At 41.7% G+C, this 19093-nt stretch overlaps 1 protein-coding gene across 2 annotated transcripts in view; it reads left to right on the forward strand.

Moving 5' to 3' along the window:
* LOC121584638 (transient receptor potential cation channel subfamily M member 3) overlaps positions 1–19093 on the forward strand; it is a 174244-nt gene that overhangs the window by 98269 nt on the left and 56882 nt on the right. For both annotated transcript variants that reach the window (XM_041900639.2, XM_041900638.2), the window contains exons 9-12: positions 13837–13909; positions 15704–15804; positions 16210–16344; positions 16722–16772. In XM_041900639.2, the coding sequence (XP_041756573.1) occupies positions 13837–13909; positions 15704–15804; positions 16210–16344; positions 16722–16772 (360 nt within the window). The remainder of the gene's footprint in view (positions 1–13836; positions 13910–15703; positions 15805–16209; positions 16345–16721; positions 16773–19093) is intronic.

A 19093-nucleotide genomic window follows, 5' to 3' on the forward strand; every position in this document is an offset into this window, starting at 1 on the left:
ATGCTCACTCAGATGCATCTCCAGAACACCCAGTTGAATGGAGTCGCTGGAGAACATAGAGCCAAGAAAACCTAATAGACAAAAGAGTCAACCTCTTCCTCATCTACTGCCACCACTAGCTACTCTACTACTACTTTGCTACAGTACAGTACAGTACGTCCTCTATGAGATGGATCATACTGAGGAGAATTGGTTGGTATGTGCTGCCACCTTGGTCTAGCTTGGCTGAGGCTGATGCAGGGTAATGCCAAGCATGGCAGTGTGGTGTTGGCTGTATAAAGCAAGGCAATCCTGTAAGATTTCTGATAACGTGAGACTAATAAGTTTGCATAAAGGAATATAATATAATAATTATATAATCTAATTGGGAATCCCTTGGATTTGTTGCCTACTGTGTCATCATTACATTCTAATCTACACTGTTTCACACAGCAGGTTCGGTGCTCTTTCCTGTAGTCAGTGTTTCGACATATTAGTAGCCATCTACCATGTAGGCATCCATAGCGGGTCATGTTGAGAACAGGGTAATTACTGCTTGCTGGTCCACTGCCAGCGCTGCCCTATAGTGCTATCCCTGAATTATTCTTCTGGTAAACCGAGAGGTTTTAATCTCTCTCTCTGTGTTTTCCAGCATGAGCGACGCCTTTCCTATTAATCAAACTGACAGGCGTCGGAGGGTTCGTTCCCGAATCCCATTTGTAAACGCATGGTTGTTCCAGGAATACCTTGTTCCGTTTCCTTACAAGGACTCATGGTGGTGAGGGTGTCGGCCAAAACTCATGTACTCATCAGCGAGCTGACCAGTGGGCGTCTGCTGTACATTGAATCCCGTCAACCTTTTGCTGTTCCCCGTGCAGTAGGGAAATCACCAGGCTATCTCTCTCCGCTGGAGGTGTCAGACCTGGTCTGCGTCAGGTCTCTGGCTCTCTGCTTGACAGAGATATCTTCCTCCCCTGTTGCACATGCTAATGCCCTCACAGGCTCTAAACCGCTCCCATATCTTAATTTAGCAGCCATCTCTTTCATATCCATGTCAGTGATCTGCCACAGTGACACTGCCGAAAGAACCACTGTTGGAAAACTATTTGAATTCAAATCATCCACAGTGTGTAAGAAAGAGTATTTGTTTCGTTAGACATAAAATAAGTCTCAATGACGATAACACCACTATGATGCCTTTGTAAGAATGGCATGTCCTTTATATCTCTGTAGATTACTCCTCTCTTATATGTAAATCAAAGGGGTTATTATATGTCATACCCCCACAATACGGTCTTCATTATGGGCTTGCCTATGGCAGAATCATTTTCTAAGATGTTTCTCCTCTTTTCTGATCAGTCTGTGTGTGCGATAAGTGTCCCCGGCATCTCTCTCAGATTAATAATTAAATGCAGGATAGGCATTGTATGTTTAAATCCCATTAATGACTGAGTATGAACCACCAGCCCTCAATGTTCCTCCCCATCTCTGGCAATGAGAGGATTCATCTGGCTTTTACTTGATTATGCTAAGGCTGGTTTATCACATTAAGATTTCATGAAGACAGTTTCAGCCCCAAGACAGTTGTTTCCATCTCTCTGTTGCTTTGTTTGTCATATTGAGCGAGGGGTGCGTGTTTTAAACCAAACACAATTCTCAGCCCTGATACAGACAGATAGACAGACAGACAGACTGACTGACGGATTGAAGTGATCATGGGAAAAATCGATACAGTTAAATATCGGGATACATTTTTTTTTTTTTACAATATCACAATATAATTTTTGCGCTAGTCAGCTGTACCTGCACCAAAACAACAGTATTTCCCAGAATGTTTATTTCGATTGTGGGAACATTATAGGGATATGACAAACGATAGGTTCCCAAAACACTAAAACTGTCCAGAATGTTTGGATCAGGGTGCAAAAAACATTATTTTGATGTTGCAAGAATGTTGACAAAACATATTTTCTTCGTTCTTTAAAGGTTCCCAGAACATTTAATTAGGTTGTGGGAACAGTCTGGATATATTACAAGAGATAGATTCCCAAAACACAAAATATGCTCAGTTGTGATGACATTCATACAATGTTTAAGTTAGGTTGCACAGGAAATTCCCTTAATGTTGCATAAAGAATGTTCTTGTAATATTCAGGAAGGTTTCACAGAACATTCCCACAATGTTGCATAATGTTCCACAATTTCCAAATAAATCTGTTTTTATGACGTTCAGAGCTTATTTGTTTTAGGTTTAACAAAATATTATATAGATGTTCATGCAATATACATGTCTACCTTGTTTTGGAGGTCCTCAGAACATTTAGAAAATGATATATTTAAGTTTGACCTAATATTACCACAAAATTCTCAGTATGCAAATGTGTAGCTCCTTAAAGCATGAGAATGGAGATTGGAATACATTTCCATTATGTTTCTCAACAGATTGAATGGCAATTTGCATTTGAGGACTGTATTAAGTAGGGGAGGGTTTGGCCGGCAGGGATGTGGGTTCATTTCCCACGGGGGGCCAGTATGAAAAAACAAAAAACAAAACATGTATGCATTCACTAACTGTAAGTCGCTCTGGATAAGAGCGTCTGCTAAATGACTAAAATGTAAAGTAGGACCACTACTAGGTGAAATAGACACAAAGCATTTTAATTTCATTCATAGGACATTTGAACATATTTTTTACACTGTATATGTTGACGTTCTGCAAATGGGGGGTTTGAACCTGTATTTTATCCTCTGCGCCACCAAGGAAGCACGCTTAAATCTTATTTTTTCAGTATATAGCACATGGCAGTATGGTCAATCAGGAATTCCATGCTTCCTTTTTAGCCTTCTTAGACATACAGTGGGGGAAACAAGTATTTAGTCAGCCACTAATTGTGCATGTTCTCCCACTTAAAAAGATGAGAGAGGCCTGTCATTTTCATCATATGTACACGTCAACTATGACAGACATAATGAGAAAAAAAAATCCAGAAAATCACATTGTAGGATTTTTTATTTTTTATTTTTTATTTAACCTTTATTTAACCAGGTAAGCCAGTTGAGAACAGGTTCTCATTTACAACTGCGACCTGGCCAAGATAAAGCAAAGCAGTGCAATAAAAACAACACAGAGTTACATATGGGGTAAAAAAAACATAAAGTCAAAAATACAATAGAAAATATATATACAGTGTGTGCAAATGTAGCAAGTTATGGAGGTAAGGCAATAAATAGGCTATAGTGCAAAATAATTACAATAGTATTAACACTGGAATGCTAGATGTGCAAGAGATTATGTGCAAATAGAGATACTGGGGTGCAAAAGAGCAAAATAAATAACAATATAGGGATGAGGTAGTTGGGTGGGCTAATTTCAGATGGGCTGTGTACAGGTGCAGTGATCGGTAAGGTGCTCTGACAACTGATGCTTAAAGTTAGTGAGGGAGATAAGAGTCTCCAGCTTCAGAGATTTTTGCAATTCGTTCCAGTCATTGGCAGCAGAGAACTGGAAGGAATGGCGGCCAAAGGAGGTGTTGGCTTTGGGAATGACCAGTGAGATATACCTGCTGGAGCGCAGACTACGGGTGGGTACTGCTATGGTGACCAATGAGCTAAGATAAGGCGGGGATTTGCCTAGCAGTGATTTATAGATGGCCTGGAGCCAGTGGGTTTGACGACGAACATGTAGTGAGGACCAGCCAACAAGAGCGTACAGGTCACAGTGGTGGGTAGTGTATGGGGCTTTGGAGACAAAACGGATGGCACTGTGATAGACTACATCCAATTTGCTGAGTAGAGTGTTGGAGGCTATTTTGTAAATGACATCGCCGAAGTCAAGGATCGGTAGGATAGTCAGTTTTACGAGGGCATGTTTGGCAGCATGAGTGAAGGAGGCTTTGTTGCGAAATAGGAAGCCGATTCTATATTTAACTTTGGATTGGAGATTCTTTATGTGAGTCTGGAAGGAGAGTTTACAGTCTAACCAGACACCTAGGTATTTGTAGTTGTCCACATACTCTAGGTCAGACCCGTCGAGAGTGGTGATTCTAGTCGGGTGGGCGGGTGCCAGCAGCGTTCGATTGAAAAGCATGCATTTAGTTTTACTAGTGTTTAAGAGCAGTTGGAGGCTACTGAAGGAGTGTTGTATGGCATTGAAGCTCGTTTGGAGGTTTGTTAACACAGTGTCCAATGAAGGGCCAGATGTATACAAAATGGTGTCGTCTGCGTAGAGGTGGATCTGAGAGTCACCAGCAGCAAGAGCGACATCATTGATATACACGGAGAAAAGTGTCGGCCCAAGAATTGAACCCTGTGGCACCCCCATAGAGACTGCCATAGGTGCAGTGGTCTAAGGCACTGCATCGCAGTGCTAGCTGTGCCACTAGAGATCCTGGTTCGAATCCAGGCTCTGTCGCAGCCGGCCGCGACCGGGAGACTCATGGGCAGCGCACAATTGGCCTAGCGTTGTCCAGGGTAGGGGAGGGAATGGCCGGCAGTGATGTAGCTCAGTTGATAGAGCATGGCGTTTGCAACGCCAGGGTTGTGGGTTCGATTCCCATGGGGGACCAGTATAAAAAAAATATATAAAAAATATATAAAAAACGTATTTACTAACTGTAAGTCGCTCTGGATAAGAGCGTCTGCTAAATGACTAAAATGTAAATGTCCAGACAACAGGCCCTCCGATTTGACACACTGAACTCTATCTGAGAAGTAGTTGGTGAACCAGGCGAGGCAGTCATTTGAGAAACCAAGGCTATTTAGTCTGCCAATAAGAATGCGGTGGTTGACAGAGTCGAAAGCCTTGGCCAGGTCGATGAAGACGGCTGCACAGTACTGTCTATTATCAATCGCGGTTATAATATCGTTTAGGACCTTGAGCGTGACTGAAGTGCACCCATGACCAGCTCGGAAACCGGATTGCATAGCGGAGAAGGTACGGTGGTATTCGAAATGGTCGGTGATCTGTTTGTTAACTTGGCTTTCAAATACTTTCGAAAGGCAGGGCAGGATGGATATAGGTCTGTAGCAGTTTGGATCTAGGAGTGTCACCCCCTTTGAAGAGGGGGATGACCGCGGCAGCTTTCCAATCTCTGGGGATCTCAGACGTTATGAAAGAGAGGTTGAACAGACTAGTAATAGGGGTTGCGACAATTTCGCGGCTAGTTTTAGAAAGAAAGGGTCCAGATTGTCTAGCCCAGCTGATTTGTAGGGGTCCAGATTTTGCAGCGCTTTCAAAACATCAGCTGTCTGAATTTGTGTGAAGGAGAAGCGGGGGGGCATGGGCAAGTTGCAGCGGAGGGTGCAGAGTTGGTGGCCGGGGTAGTGGTAGCCAGATGGAAAGCATGGCCAGCTGTAGCAAAATGCTTGTTGAAATTCTCGATTATTGTAGATTTATCGGTGGTGATAGTGTTTCCTAGCCTCAGTGCAGTGGGCAACTGGGAGGAAGTGCTCTTATTCTCCATGGACTTTACAGTGTCCCAAAACTTTTTGGAGTTAGTGCTACAGGATGCAAATTTCTGTTTGAAAAAGTTAGCCTTTGCTTTCCTGACTGCTTGTGTATATTGGTTCCTAACTTCCCTGAAAAGTTGCAAATCGCGGGGGCTATTTGATGCTAATGCAGTACGCCACAGGATGTTTTTGTGCTGGACAAGGGCAGTCAAGTCTGAGGAGAATTAATTTTTTATGAATTTGCAAATTATGGTGGAAAATAAGTATTTGGCCAATAACAAATGTTTGTCAATACTTTGTTATATACCCTTTGTTGGCAATGACACAGGTCAAACGTTTTCTGTAAGTCTTCACAAGGTTTTCACACACTGTTGCTGGTATTTTGGCCCATTCCTCCATGCAGATCTCCTCTAGAGCAGTGATGTTTTGGGGCTGTCGCTGGGCAACACGGACTTTCAACTCCCTCCAAAGATTTTCTATGGGGTTGAGATCTGGAGACTGGCTAGGCCACTCCAGGACCTTGAAATGCTTCTTACGAAGCCACTCCTTCATTGCCCGGGCGGTGTGTTTGGGATCATTGTCATGCTGAAAGACCCAGCCACGTTTCATCTTCAATGCCCTTGCTGATGGAAGGAGGTTTTCACTCAAAATCTCACGATACATGGCCCCATTCATTCTTTCCTTTACACGGATCAGTCGTCCTGGTCCCTTTGCAGAAAAACAGCCCCAAAGCATGATGTTTCCACCCCCTTGCTTTACAGTAGGTATGGTGTTCTTTGGATGCAACTCAGCACTCTTTGTCCTCCAAACAGGACGAGTTGAATTTTTACCAAAAAGTTATATTTTGGTTTCATCTGACCATATGACATTCTCCCAATCCTCTTCTGGATCATCCAAATGCACTCTAGCAAACTTCAGATGGGCCTGGACATGTACTGGCTTAAGCAGGGGGACACGTCTGGCACTGCAGGATTTGCGTCCCTGGCGGCGTAGTGTGTTACTGATGGTAGGCTTTGTTACTTTGGTCCCAGCTCTCTGCAGGTCATTCACTAGGTCCTCCCGCGTGGTTCTGGGATTTTTGCTCACCGTTCTTGTGATCATTTTGACCCCACGGGGTGAGATCTTGCGTGGAGCCCCAGATCGAGGGAGATTATCAGTGGTCTTGTATGTCTTCCATTTCCTAATAATTGCTCCCACAGTTGATTTCTTCAAACCAAGCTGCTTACCTATTGCAGATTCAGTCTTCCCAGCCTGGTGCAGGTCTAAAATTTTGTTTCTGGTGTCCTTTGACAGCTCTTTGGTCTTGGCCATAGTGGAGTATGGAGTGTGACTGTTTGAGGTTGTGGACAGGTGTCTTTTATACTGATAACAAGTTCAAACAGGTGCCATTAATACAGGTAACGGGTGGAGGACAGAGAAGCCTCTTAAAGAAGAAGTTACAGGTCTGTGAGAGCCAGAAATCTTGCTTGTTTGTAGGTGACCAAATACTTATTTTCCACCATAATTTGCAAATAAATTCATAAAAAATCCTACAATGTGATTTTCTGGATTTTTTTTTCTCAATTTGTCTGTCATAGTTGACGTGTACCTATGATGAAAATTACAGGCCTCTCTCATCTTTTTAAGTGGGAGAACTTGCACAATTGGTGGCTGACTAAATACTTTTTTCCCCACTGTAACTAACCCAGGGAAATACTGATAACTGGGTTATTCACCATCACTTCACCCATCCTCTTTATATGCTGCACATATTTACAAGGTATCCATGAGTGCTGATCTAGGATCACCTTTGCTTTTCAGATCATGAAAAATAAAACGGGGGACCATGTCAAGCATCTCAAAGTATGAATTATATTGGGTTTGTTTATTTTAAATGAAATTTTTACACCATGTTTTATTTTTTTACAGTTAGTCTAAATTCTGCATTTCTGACTGGATTTATAAATCTTGACGAAATAAATATGTCCTCTCTTTTAGAAGAGTGTATTTGAGCCTCAATTTCACTTTTTATTTTTATTTTCATAGAAACATGGTTAAAGCTGCAATCTTCGGGTCTGCAACCAGATCATTAACCCTCTATAATCATCAGCACGACTGGACAGCTTTTGTGTTATGAGGACATTTGCCGCGACCTAACAAATGTTCTGAGAACTTTCACTGAACCAATTTTGGTTTGCTGGGATGGAGCAATATGTTTGTAACATTGAATCACAATAAAATTGCAGTATCGAATAGCAATACATATAGAATCGGGAGAATCAGAATACATATCATATCGGCACCTAAGTATCGTGATAACATCGTATCTTGAGGTCCCTGGCAATTTCCAGCATTAATAGAAAGAAAGACAGATAGACAGAGAGACAGAGAGATAGACAGAGAGACAGAGAGATAGATAGAGAGACAGAGAGATAGATGGAGGCAACATAATTACGTTAAGCAGTAGGAGCAGTGAAGTGGGTCACAGGGCTTGTGTTGAGACTGGTGGAGTGGAGGGGAGGGGAGAGGAGGCCACCTACAGGCAGGGTTGGTGGGGGGCTGGTGTGAGGGGAGGTTTGGCGGTGGGCTGATGTGAGGGGAGGTTTGGCGGTGGGCTGGTGTGAGGGAAAATATTTCCATGCTAAATTAAGATGAATGTCTTCCTATCAGCCTGAGCCATTTGGCCATGAAGAGCATTCTCTTGATACCTAAGCATGTTGAGTGTTTAAATATGCACTAGCACCACGATCAAACAGCATCCATTCTCACTTAAAAGGGGGGCTTCTTACTAGTTTATCTCTTCTTCCTCTGCCCTCTCCTCAACATTTGTTAGTGTGATGGACGGCTGTTGATGGCCTGTCCTCTTCATCAGTCCTAGCCAAGTGACATATGTCAATCAATAGGCATGAAAGTCGAGACTATAAGGTTCTATCTGCATTTTTATCGAAATTGAGTTATTGACATAGCCTTGTTCTCTACCTATACAGTAGTCTAAATACTCCAATTCATGTTGTTAAGCTCAAAAGAATACAAGACAAAAATTGCTGACACCATTCAAAACAATGAGTGTTCAGAACATTAAAGCCAATTATCTCAGTATCATCTTTTTGCAGATAGAACCTTATAGTCCCAAGCTCTTGAAGTGTCAAGCTATGCCAATCATCTATTGAATGAGATATACAGTGGGGGAAAAAAGTATTTAGTCAGCCACCAATTGTGCAAGTTCTCCCACTTAAAAAGATGAGAGAGGCCTGTAATTTTCATCATAGGTACACGTCAACTATGACAGACAAAATAAGAAAAAAAAATCCAGAAAATCACATTGTAGGATTTTTAATGAATTTATTTGCAAATTAAGGTGGAAAATAAGTATTTGGTCAATAACAAAAGTTTCTCAATACTTTGTTATATACCCTTTGTTGGCAATGACACAGGTCAAACGTTTTCTGTAAATCTTCACAAGGTTTTCACACACTGTTGCTGGTATTTTGGCCCATTCCTCCATGCAGATCTCCTCTAGAGCAGTGATGTTTTGGGGCTTTCGCTGGGCAACACGGACTTTCAACTCCCTCCAAAGATTTTCTATGGGGTTGAGATCTGGAGACTGGCTAGGCCACTCCAGGACCTTGAAATGCTTCTTACGAAGCTACTCCTTCGTTGCCCAGGCAGTGTGTTTGGGATCATTGTCATGCTGAAAGACCCAGCCACGTTTCATCTTCAATGCCCTTGCTGATGGAAGGAGGTTTTCACTCAAAATCTCACGATACATGGCCCCATTCATTCTTTCCTTTACACGGATCAGTCGTCCTGGTCCCTTTGCAGAAAAACAGCCCCAAAGCATGATGTTTCCACCCCATGCTTCACAGTAGGTATGGTGTTCTTTGGATGCAACTCAGCATTCTTTGTCCTCCAAACACGACGAGTTGAGTTTTTACCAAAAAGTTATATTTTGGTTTCATCTGACCATATGACATTCTCCCCAATCCTCTTCTGGATCATCCAAATGCACTCTAGCAAACTTCAGACGGGCCTGGACATGTACTGGCTTAAGCAGGGGGACACGTCTTGCACTGCAGGATTTGAGTCCCTGGCGGCGTAGTGTGTTACTGATGGTAGGCTTTGTTACTTTGGTCCCAGCTCTCTGCAGGTCATTCACTAGGTCCCCCCGTGTGGTTCTGGGATTTTTGCTCACCGTTCTTGTGATCATTTTGACCCCACGGGGTGAGATCTTGCGTGGAGCCCCAGATCGAGGGAGATTATCAGTGGTCTTGTATGTCTTCCATTTCCTAATAATTGCTCCCACAGTTGATTTCTTCAAACCAAGCTGCTTACCTATTGCAGATTCAGTCTTCCCAGCCTGGTGCAGGTCTACAATTTTGTTTCTGGTGTCCTTTGACAGCTCTTTGGTCTTGGCCATAGTGGAGTTTGGAGTGTGACTGTTTGAGGTTGTGGACAGGTGTCTTTTTATACTGATAACAAGTTCAAACAGGTGCCATTAATACAGGTAAGGAGTGGAGGACAGAGGAGCCTCTTAAAGAAGAAGTTACAGGTCTGTGAGAGCCAGAAATCTTGCTTGTTTGTAGGTGACCAAATACTTATTTTCCACCATAATTTGCAAATAAATTCATTAAAAATCCTACAATGTGATTTTCTGGATTTTCTTTTCTCAATTTGTCTGTCATAGTTGACGTGTACCTATGATGAAAATTACAGGCCTCTCTCATCTTTTTAAGTGGGAGAACTTGCACAATTGGTGGCTGACTAAATACTTTTTCCCCCCACTGTAAATATTTGCTTCACAAAGACTGTTGACCAATCAGCATTAGAGGCTATAGCATATCTGAAAAATGTATATGGCGGCCTGTGCGAAACCAATGCACGCATCACTACTAAATATAGACATAGAATACCAATAGTGAGCACTCAAGCAAACATTTCCCTGTAGGATACAAATGGAGAAGGGGAGGAGTGTATTTCTTTCCCCTGCATTAGGGGAAAAAACCTAAGCCCCTAGTGATGGACACTGATTGTGTGGCATTACGGTCACAAACACAGACATTCAGTGATACAGTGAATGCTCAGCACACACACACACATCCTTGATTATGATGTTGAGTTTTGGTTGAGCAGATGGCTTGCAGGATTGCTTGTTAGTGTCTCCCATAGTGAAATGGCCATAATCACTTGGACAGTGAGAGATGTGATGGTCCAGTCCTGGCCTGTTCTCAAGACACCACAGGCACACACACCAGGTCATCAATAACCTTCACTGGAATAATCTTTCCCTGACCACACACTGGCCTTCACTCATTCCCTCACTCCCTCCCTCACTCCCACTCCCTCCCTCCCACACACACACACACACACACACACACACACATACACACACACACACACACACACACGCACACGTACACGTACACGTACACGTACACGCACACGCACACACACACACACACACACATGTACACACACACATGCACACACACACACACACACACAGACAACCACACAGACAACATACACACACATTAACACACACACTGCAATAATTACTCTATCTGTTCTCATACAGGCAATGAAGACTTGGATCGATACCGTCACATCTAATTTACTCTCCAATTTCACCTGGAGAAAGGCCTTTCAAATACTCTCACACACACAAAACTCACACCACGCACTCTCTCACAGATTGACAGATTCATCCATGTATATCATGCAGATGACATTGTATGCGGATACTTACATTATTCACACCATAAACACAGTAATGAATACTCATACACACGCTCATGTAGAGACCATAGAGATAGATAGAGATCACTGTTTAGAAAATAACCTGGAGATGGCCTCAATGGTGCTGCTCACAGACACCATAATAGGACAGATACAAAATAGTTTTGTCTAACTAAGTCTATGGTAGAGCAACACAGGACTGGAGGTAACCCTAACACACACATACAGTATGCCCAGTTCTCTCGCTCCAGGAGATCACAGAGCCCATTCCAAGGGGACAATGTGTGATCTCAGTGGCGGACAAATAATGAACGAGCCAGCGTCTAAATAAATCATAATGTTTGAGTTGAATTATTTGCCATTTCTCTCGCATCTTTGGTGTCTGAAGGGAAAAAGAGAACGAAAGAGAGGGAGAGAAGGAGAGGAGGATGGAGGGATTAGAGGAATAGATTTATGACCCTGTGGCTGGGGTCCATAGTGCGCTCTGGCATTCCGAACACGCAGCTCATACATGGAGCTGCAAGGTGCCCTTCACACACATGCCATCATGTGACACAATCTGGAGGAACTGCCGCATTCCCTCTCTCTTTTACCCTCCCTCTGTTTTCCCTCCCTCCTTCCCAGTCTCTTAATTTGTGCCCTTCTTCTTTCTCTTTATTCTCTTGCCTACTATACTGTAATATACTGCACTATACTGTACTATACTGTACTATACTGTACTATACTGTACTATACTGTACTATACTGTACTATACTATACCACACTATACTATACTATACAGCACTATACTATACATTTACATTTACATTATTTAGCAGACGCTCTTATCCAGAGCGACTTACAGTTAGTGCATACATTTTTTATTTTTTTATTTTTTTATATATATTTTTTTATACTGGCCCCCCGTGGGAATCGAACCCACAACCCTGGCGTTGCAAACACCATGCTCTAACAACTGAGCTACCTCCCTGCCGGCCATTCCCTCCCCTACCCTAGACGACGCTGGGCCAATTGTGCGCCGCCCCATTGGTCTCCCGGTTGCGGCCGGCTACGACAGAGCCTGGATTCGAACCAGGATCTCTAGTGGCACAGCCTTAGACCACTGCGCCACTCGGGAGTACTGTACTGTACTGTACTATACTGTACTACACTGTACTATACTATACTGTACTGTACTGTACTGTACTGTACTATACTATACTGCACTATACTGTACTATACTGTACTATACTTTACTATACTGCACTATACTGTACTATAATGTACTATACTGTACTTTACTATAATATACTATACTGTACTGTGCTATACTGTAATATACTATACTATACTATACTATACTATACAATACTGTACTATACTGTACTATACTGTACTATACTGTACTATACTGTACTATACTGTACTATACTGTATTATACTGTACTATACTGTAATATATTATACTGTACAGTTCTATACTGTATTATACTATACTATACTGTACTATAATGTACTATACTGTACTATACTGTATTATACTTTAATATACTGTACTGTACTGTACTATACTATACTGTACTGTATTATACTGTACTGTACTCTACTGTACTCTACTGTACTCTACTGTACTATACTGTACTATACTATACTGTATTATACTATACTATACGGTACTGTGCTATACTGTACTGTACTATACTATACTATACTATACTATACTACACTATACTATACAGTACTGTACTGTACTGTACTGTACTATATACTATACTGTACTTTACTATACTGTACTATACTATATTGTACTATAATATACTGTACTGTACTGTACTGTACTGTACTATACTATACTATACTGCACTATACTATACTATACTATACTATACTATACTATACTATACTGTACTGTACTGTACTGTACTATAATGTACTGTACTATAATGTACTGTACTATACTATACTATACTATACTATACTATACTATACTATACTATACTATACTTTACCATACTGTACTGTACTGTACTGTACTGTACTGTACTATACTATACTATACTATACTGTACTGTACCATTCTGTACCATTCTGTACTATACTGTACCATACTGACTGTTCTGTACTGTACTCCACAAAAGGGTCTCCAGTCACTATAGATCTCTCTCTCTCTCTCTCTCTCTCTCTCTCTCTCTCTCTCTCTCTCTCTCTCTCTCTCCTCTCTCTCTCTCTCTCTCTCTCAAACTCTCTCTAGCCATTCCATTTGATCTCTTCCCTTCTTTTCTACTGGGACCACATTGCATACAAGCTACTTTACTGTGTTTGTTCCGTTCCACAAAGTGAGTCAGCTAGGGAGCATATTGCACTTTCCTCTGCTCAGAACTTCAGGCAGCATCTTAGCCATTTACAGATGCTTTCTAATCCCATGTATCAAAAGCACTGCGCTATGACGTGACTGGTTTACTCACAGCGCTAATTATCTCTATGGGTAAAAACACTTATTCATTCAGCAAGCAAGAAAGAAACAGAATCCTGATGAATAATGATGTACAGATTACATACAGATTATATTCATTTCTCCCTCTCACTCTCTCACTCTCTCTCACTCTCTCTCTCTCTCTCTCTCTCTCTCTCTCTCTCTCTCTCTCTCTCTCTCTCTCTCTCTTCCTCTTTCTTTCTTTCTTTCTTTCTTTATTTTCTCTCTATGTATGTTTCAGATAACAGTTTTTCGGATGGGGTCTGAGGGACACCAGGACATTGACCTGGCCATTCTCACTGCTCTGCTTAAAGGTAATTGTCTGTGTGCGCATGTGAGTGCGTGCATGCTTGTCAACGTGTTCGGAATCCATGAGTTCCCTTTCAGTGGTACCCTGAGGAAATTCTCTCTGTTTATGTGTGTATCCTGGGAAGTTAAAAGGAGGATATGATATAATTTCAGAAAGCTTTCCTCCTGCTGAGGCCCCAATTACAGTTTTATCTACCAAAGCATATCTCCTTGGTCCTTTACAAGGTCCTTTTTCAAGGCACGAGGAGGAGATAACATACACTAGAATACACAAACACAGGTAACACACAGTATGATACACAAACACCAACACAGAAAACACACACTACAATCGAAGAAAAAGGGGTTCCAAAGGGGTTCTTTGGCTGTCCCCATAGGAGAACCCTTTTTGGTTCCAGGTAGAACCCTTTTTGGTTCTAGGAAGAACTCTTTTAGGTTCCATGTAGAACTATTTTTCGTGGAAAGGGTTCTACATGGAACACAAAAGGGTTCTACGTGGAACCGAAAGGGTTATGCCTGGAACCAAAAACTGTTATTTAAAGGGTTCTCCTATTGGGACAGCCAAAGAGCCCTTTTAGGTTCTAGGTAGCACCTTTTTTTCTAAGAGTGTAGGATACACAAACACAGTTTCTTGTTTATAGCTCAGCACTATCTTTCAATAGAGGAGGTGCATAAAAATGGCGGCCACCACGCACTTACTACAAATTCCTTGTTTTGTTCACCATATTGTACATTGCTGTCCGTTACTATATGTTTTATAGTAACGGACAGGTAGATTGTGCTGATTTATTGGCACATTGAACCATATCGCGCGCCGTATTTTAAGTGCTAAAACAATGACGTCATATCTAAATTTTGCCATCTTTATGCACATTTGCCATTGCCCAAATCCAGTTTGAAAACTAGAACCATTTCAATAATACAGCAATTTTAGGAAACCGTCCCTTGTGAGTTTTCTACAGTGATTTTCCATACGTGCACACTATATAACGAGAGGCTCCTTAAGTCAGACAGTTGGCATCAGAAGGTAATGAAACAAAAGCCTGTCTCCTACATGCTGCCAAAAAATAATGCATTTTTTGCAATACTCTTTCTTTTTTGCATCTCCTATTCATATCTCTCTGTCCATCCCCCTCTCTCTCTGTGTGAGTGATCTCTCTATCTGACATGGACTGTCACAAGCATGACCAGTAAAAAGTACAGACTTCATTATGCATACTGTGTCTTTTTAGAGCGAGAATGAGAGAAAAATTGTGTGAGAGATAGTGATACAGGGAAACAGAGAGGGAGAGAGAGGGAAAGAGAGAGTAATTGATGAACTATGTCGGAAGGAGTCCATAAACTCCAGCGACTACAGCGCTGCAGAGAGCTAAGGGTTATTTAAAACCAGTGATAAACGCGAGCAGTCCCTTTTAGTAAGACTTCTCTATTAAACTCATGTTACACTACTCTGCATATCATTACCAAGCTCTGTTAAAGCATGACAAATATCCTTTCTCAAAAAGAAAGCAAGTGGTAGGTGTCGGAGGCCAAGAACAACTACCTTCGGCTGTCCTTTAAGAAGAACCGCACAAATACAGCAATCTCCTTTGTTGCTTGCTAAACAAAGATGTTCTGCCCTTCCAATAAAAAATAAGTAAATACCTCCATCCACCTCCAGCAGGAGAAGTAAATATGCGAGTTTGAGATTGCAGTCGACGACTGCAGACTGGCCTACATATCACCTTACATCCTAAAAAACAACTTGTTATTATGTAGATCAACTGAAAAAAAGTGATGCTCTTTGTTCCTCCTCCTAGGAGCCAACGCATCGGCTCCTGACCAACTCAGCCTGGCCCTGGCCTGGAACCGAGTGGACATCGCCCGCAGTCAGATCTTCATCTACGGACAGCAGTGGCCTGTAAGACTCAGCTTCACTTCCTACTTTACAGTATAGACTACAGTACTGTCCAACGGATCATGTAGTTATAGTACTTAGACTTTAGAGCGTTTAGTTCTATATTACAGTATTTAAAAAAAGTATGAAAATGAATGCACTCACTACTGTAAGTTGCTCTGGATAAGAGCGTCTGCTAAATGACTAAAATGAAGAAAAAAAATGTAAAAATGTAAATATTTCCCACAGCAGTGGCCTGAAAGATCCAGCCTATAACTTATCACTTCCTTGTTTACAGTATAGACTAGAGACAGCACTCTCCAAGTGAAAATGTGAACGTATGCTTTATCCATCAGGATTTAGGTTGCGTTTCTCGATGGTTAACCCTGAGTTGACTGACTCACTGTGCCTTCCCTGTGTGTATGGTAGGTGGGTTCTCTGGAGCAGTCTATGCTGGATGCCCTGGTGCTGGACAGAGTGGACTTCGTCAAGCTGCTGATCGAGAACGGAGTGAGCATGCATCGCTTCCTCACACTCTCCAGACTGGAGGAGCTCTACAACACGGTACTACACTGCATGGCAGACACCGCTGAACTCTCCGTATTTAAATACAGTATTTTTGTAACAACTGCTCCAACCCCTGGAATATGTAGAACACAAGTTGTTATAACACTATGAAACGCTTATACTCTCTCCTGGTGTTACTCTGTAATAATAATGAAATGGTAACTCTGTACTGTATCCCTCCTATGTATTCATTCTTAAAGCCTTTATAACAGCTACATAAGACATTGTAACAGCCATCATAGGCAGTTATTATCAACAATGACATAATACTATACCTACAGTATGGTACTTTATTCAAATGAGCCATCTGTCATAGCTCTACAGCTGGAGGCCGTGGCTTGTGGACTAAACTCTGCTTCTGTTTGCTTTGTCAGAGGCATGGACCATCCAACACTCTATACCACCTGGTCAGAGATGTCAAAAAGGTACGGTTATCGTGTACAGTAAGTGTGTGTGACTGCGTAGGCGTTTGTGGGAATGTTTGCTTGAGTGCGAATGCAAGTGCAGCAAATTTCTTATTTGTCTAGACTTGTCTTGCTTTTGTTAGTAGAGTGTGTGTAGCTCTGTAGATTGTTATTGTTGCTAACGGCGCATCTAGGGGATGGCTTTTCTCCTTTTCAGCTGGGGTTACAGCAGTGGCTGCGTAGAGATGTATCTGTCTTGCTTCTGTCTCTACCAGTGAAGGCTGGTGGGAGGAGCTTATAGGAGGACGGGCTCATTGTAATGGCTGGAATGGAATTAATGGAATGGAGTCAAACATGTGGTTTCCATATGTTTGATGTGTTTGATACCGTTCCATTGATTCCATATTACAATGAGCCCGTCCTCCTATAGCTCCTCCCACCAGCCTCCACTGGTCTCTACCCCTCCTATCACTCATTATTTTGCTCTGTACACACTCACTCCCATACAAATCCAATCCATTATTACTCAGTTTGAGTCCATTGTGTATTATGTATCCATATGCACACTAACCCTGCATTGGTCAAACGTATAGTAGTCCTGCATCTCTGACATTAAACCAGAGAAAAGCACTCCTGAAAACAAATGTGCACTGTATACAGGCCCACTTCTAATTGTAGCTATCACAGTTCACTTAGCCTTGACAAAATTATTCAAAAAGAGCTACCATTATGTATTGCTATCGCTGTGCATTTTACACCAAATTGGGTGTCTCTTTGAGGAGTGAGCGTGTACAACATGCCATCATTATGGAGAGTCAGTCTGAGATTAGACTGTTCACTGTATATGAGGCATTCGTTTTTCCACTACTCTCTGTCTCGGTGTCTGTCTTGCTTGTGCCTTAGCTCTCTAATACTGATACCTCATTCTATTCTATAATATACAAAAGCCGCTATTTTATAATAACTTTCATGAACAAGCCTTTATGCTTGTAATTGCTTGCATTCTAAATGTTATACATGCTTATGATTTGTAAGGATAATAATACTAATGGCTTATAAATGCATATAAATGTGTATAATGTTTACAAATAGTGAACTGCTATTAATAGTTTATAAACAGTTTATTAATTCTTTGTCATAAAAATTATGACAATGTTACCCAAAAGCCTTTAGATAATTCTATGACAGAACTAGAGTACCATGTAATAAAGCAATTATACAAAAATATCCTTCCTTAACTTGAGATGATGACCCATTACACTCTTGATTTTCCTCTAGTGAAAGCTCAAAGAAGGTCATAGGTCAGCAGCATCAGTATTTAGTTCTGATTAATAGAATCATATTTGATTACAGTAACATGTGCTCCTATGGGAGAGCTGTAGAGGTTATTGAAAGTCATGGTGTAATCATCCCTCATTTAAAAGTTCCCATAACCCCCTTAGCTCTGTAGGCAGGGAGAGGAGTGTACAGGCACTTCAGAGGATTGGACTAATGAGTCTTGTGCACACACACGCTCAATACACATACAGTTGAAGTCGGAAGTTTACATACACCTTAGCCAAATACATTTAAACTCAGTTTTCCACAATTCCTGACATTTAATCCTAGCAAAAATTCCCTGTCTTAGGTCAGTTAGGATCACCACTTTATTTTAGGAATGTGAAATGTCAGAGAGAGAGAGTTATTTATTTAAGCTTTTATTTCTTTCATCACATTCCCAGAGGGTCAGAAGTTTACATACACTCAATTAGTGTTTGGTAGCATTGCCTTTAAATTGTTTAACTTGGGTCAAACGTTTCGGGTAGCCTTCCACAAGCTTCCCACAATAAGTTGGGTGAATTTTGGCCCATTCCTCCTGACAGAGCTGGTGTAACTGAGTCAGGTTGAGGTCAGGGCTTTGTGATGGCCACTCCAATACCTTGACTTTGTTGTCCTTAAGCCATTTTGCCACAACTTTGGAAGTATGCTTGGGGTCACTGTCCATTTGGAAGATCTATTTGCAACCAAGCTTTAACTTCCTGACTGATGTCTTGAGATGCTGCTTCAATATATCCACATAATTTTCTTTCCTCATGATGCCATCTATTTTGTGAAGTGCACCAGTCCCTCCTGCAGCAAAGCACCCCCACAGCATGATGCTGCCACCCCCGTGCTTCACGGTTGGGATGGTGTTCTTCGGCTTGCAACAGCCCCCTTTTTCCTCCAAACATAACAATGGTCATTATGGCCGAACATTTCTCCAAAAAGTACGATCTTTGTCCCCATGTGCAGTTGCAAACCGTAGTCTGGCTTTTTTATGGCGGTTTTGGAGCAGTGGCTTCTTCCTTGCTGAGTGGCCTTTC

The sequence above is a fragment of the Coregonus clupeaformis genome, chromosome 16, assembly GCF_020615455.1.
Source record: "Coregonus clupeaformis isolate EN_2021a chromosome 16, ASM2061545v1, whole genome shotgun sequence".
NCBI classification, from domain to species: Eukaryota; Metazoa; Chordata; class Actinopteri; order Salmoniformes; family Salmonidae; genus Coregonus; species Coregonus clupeaformis.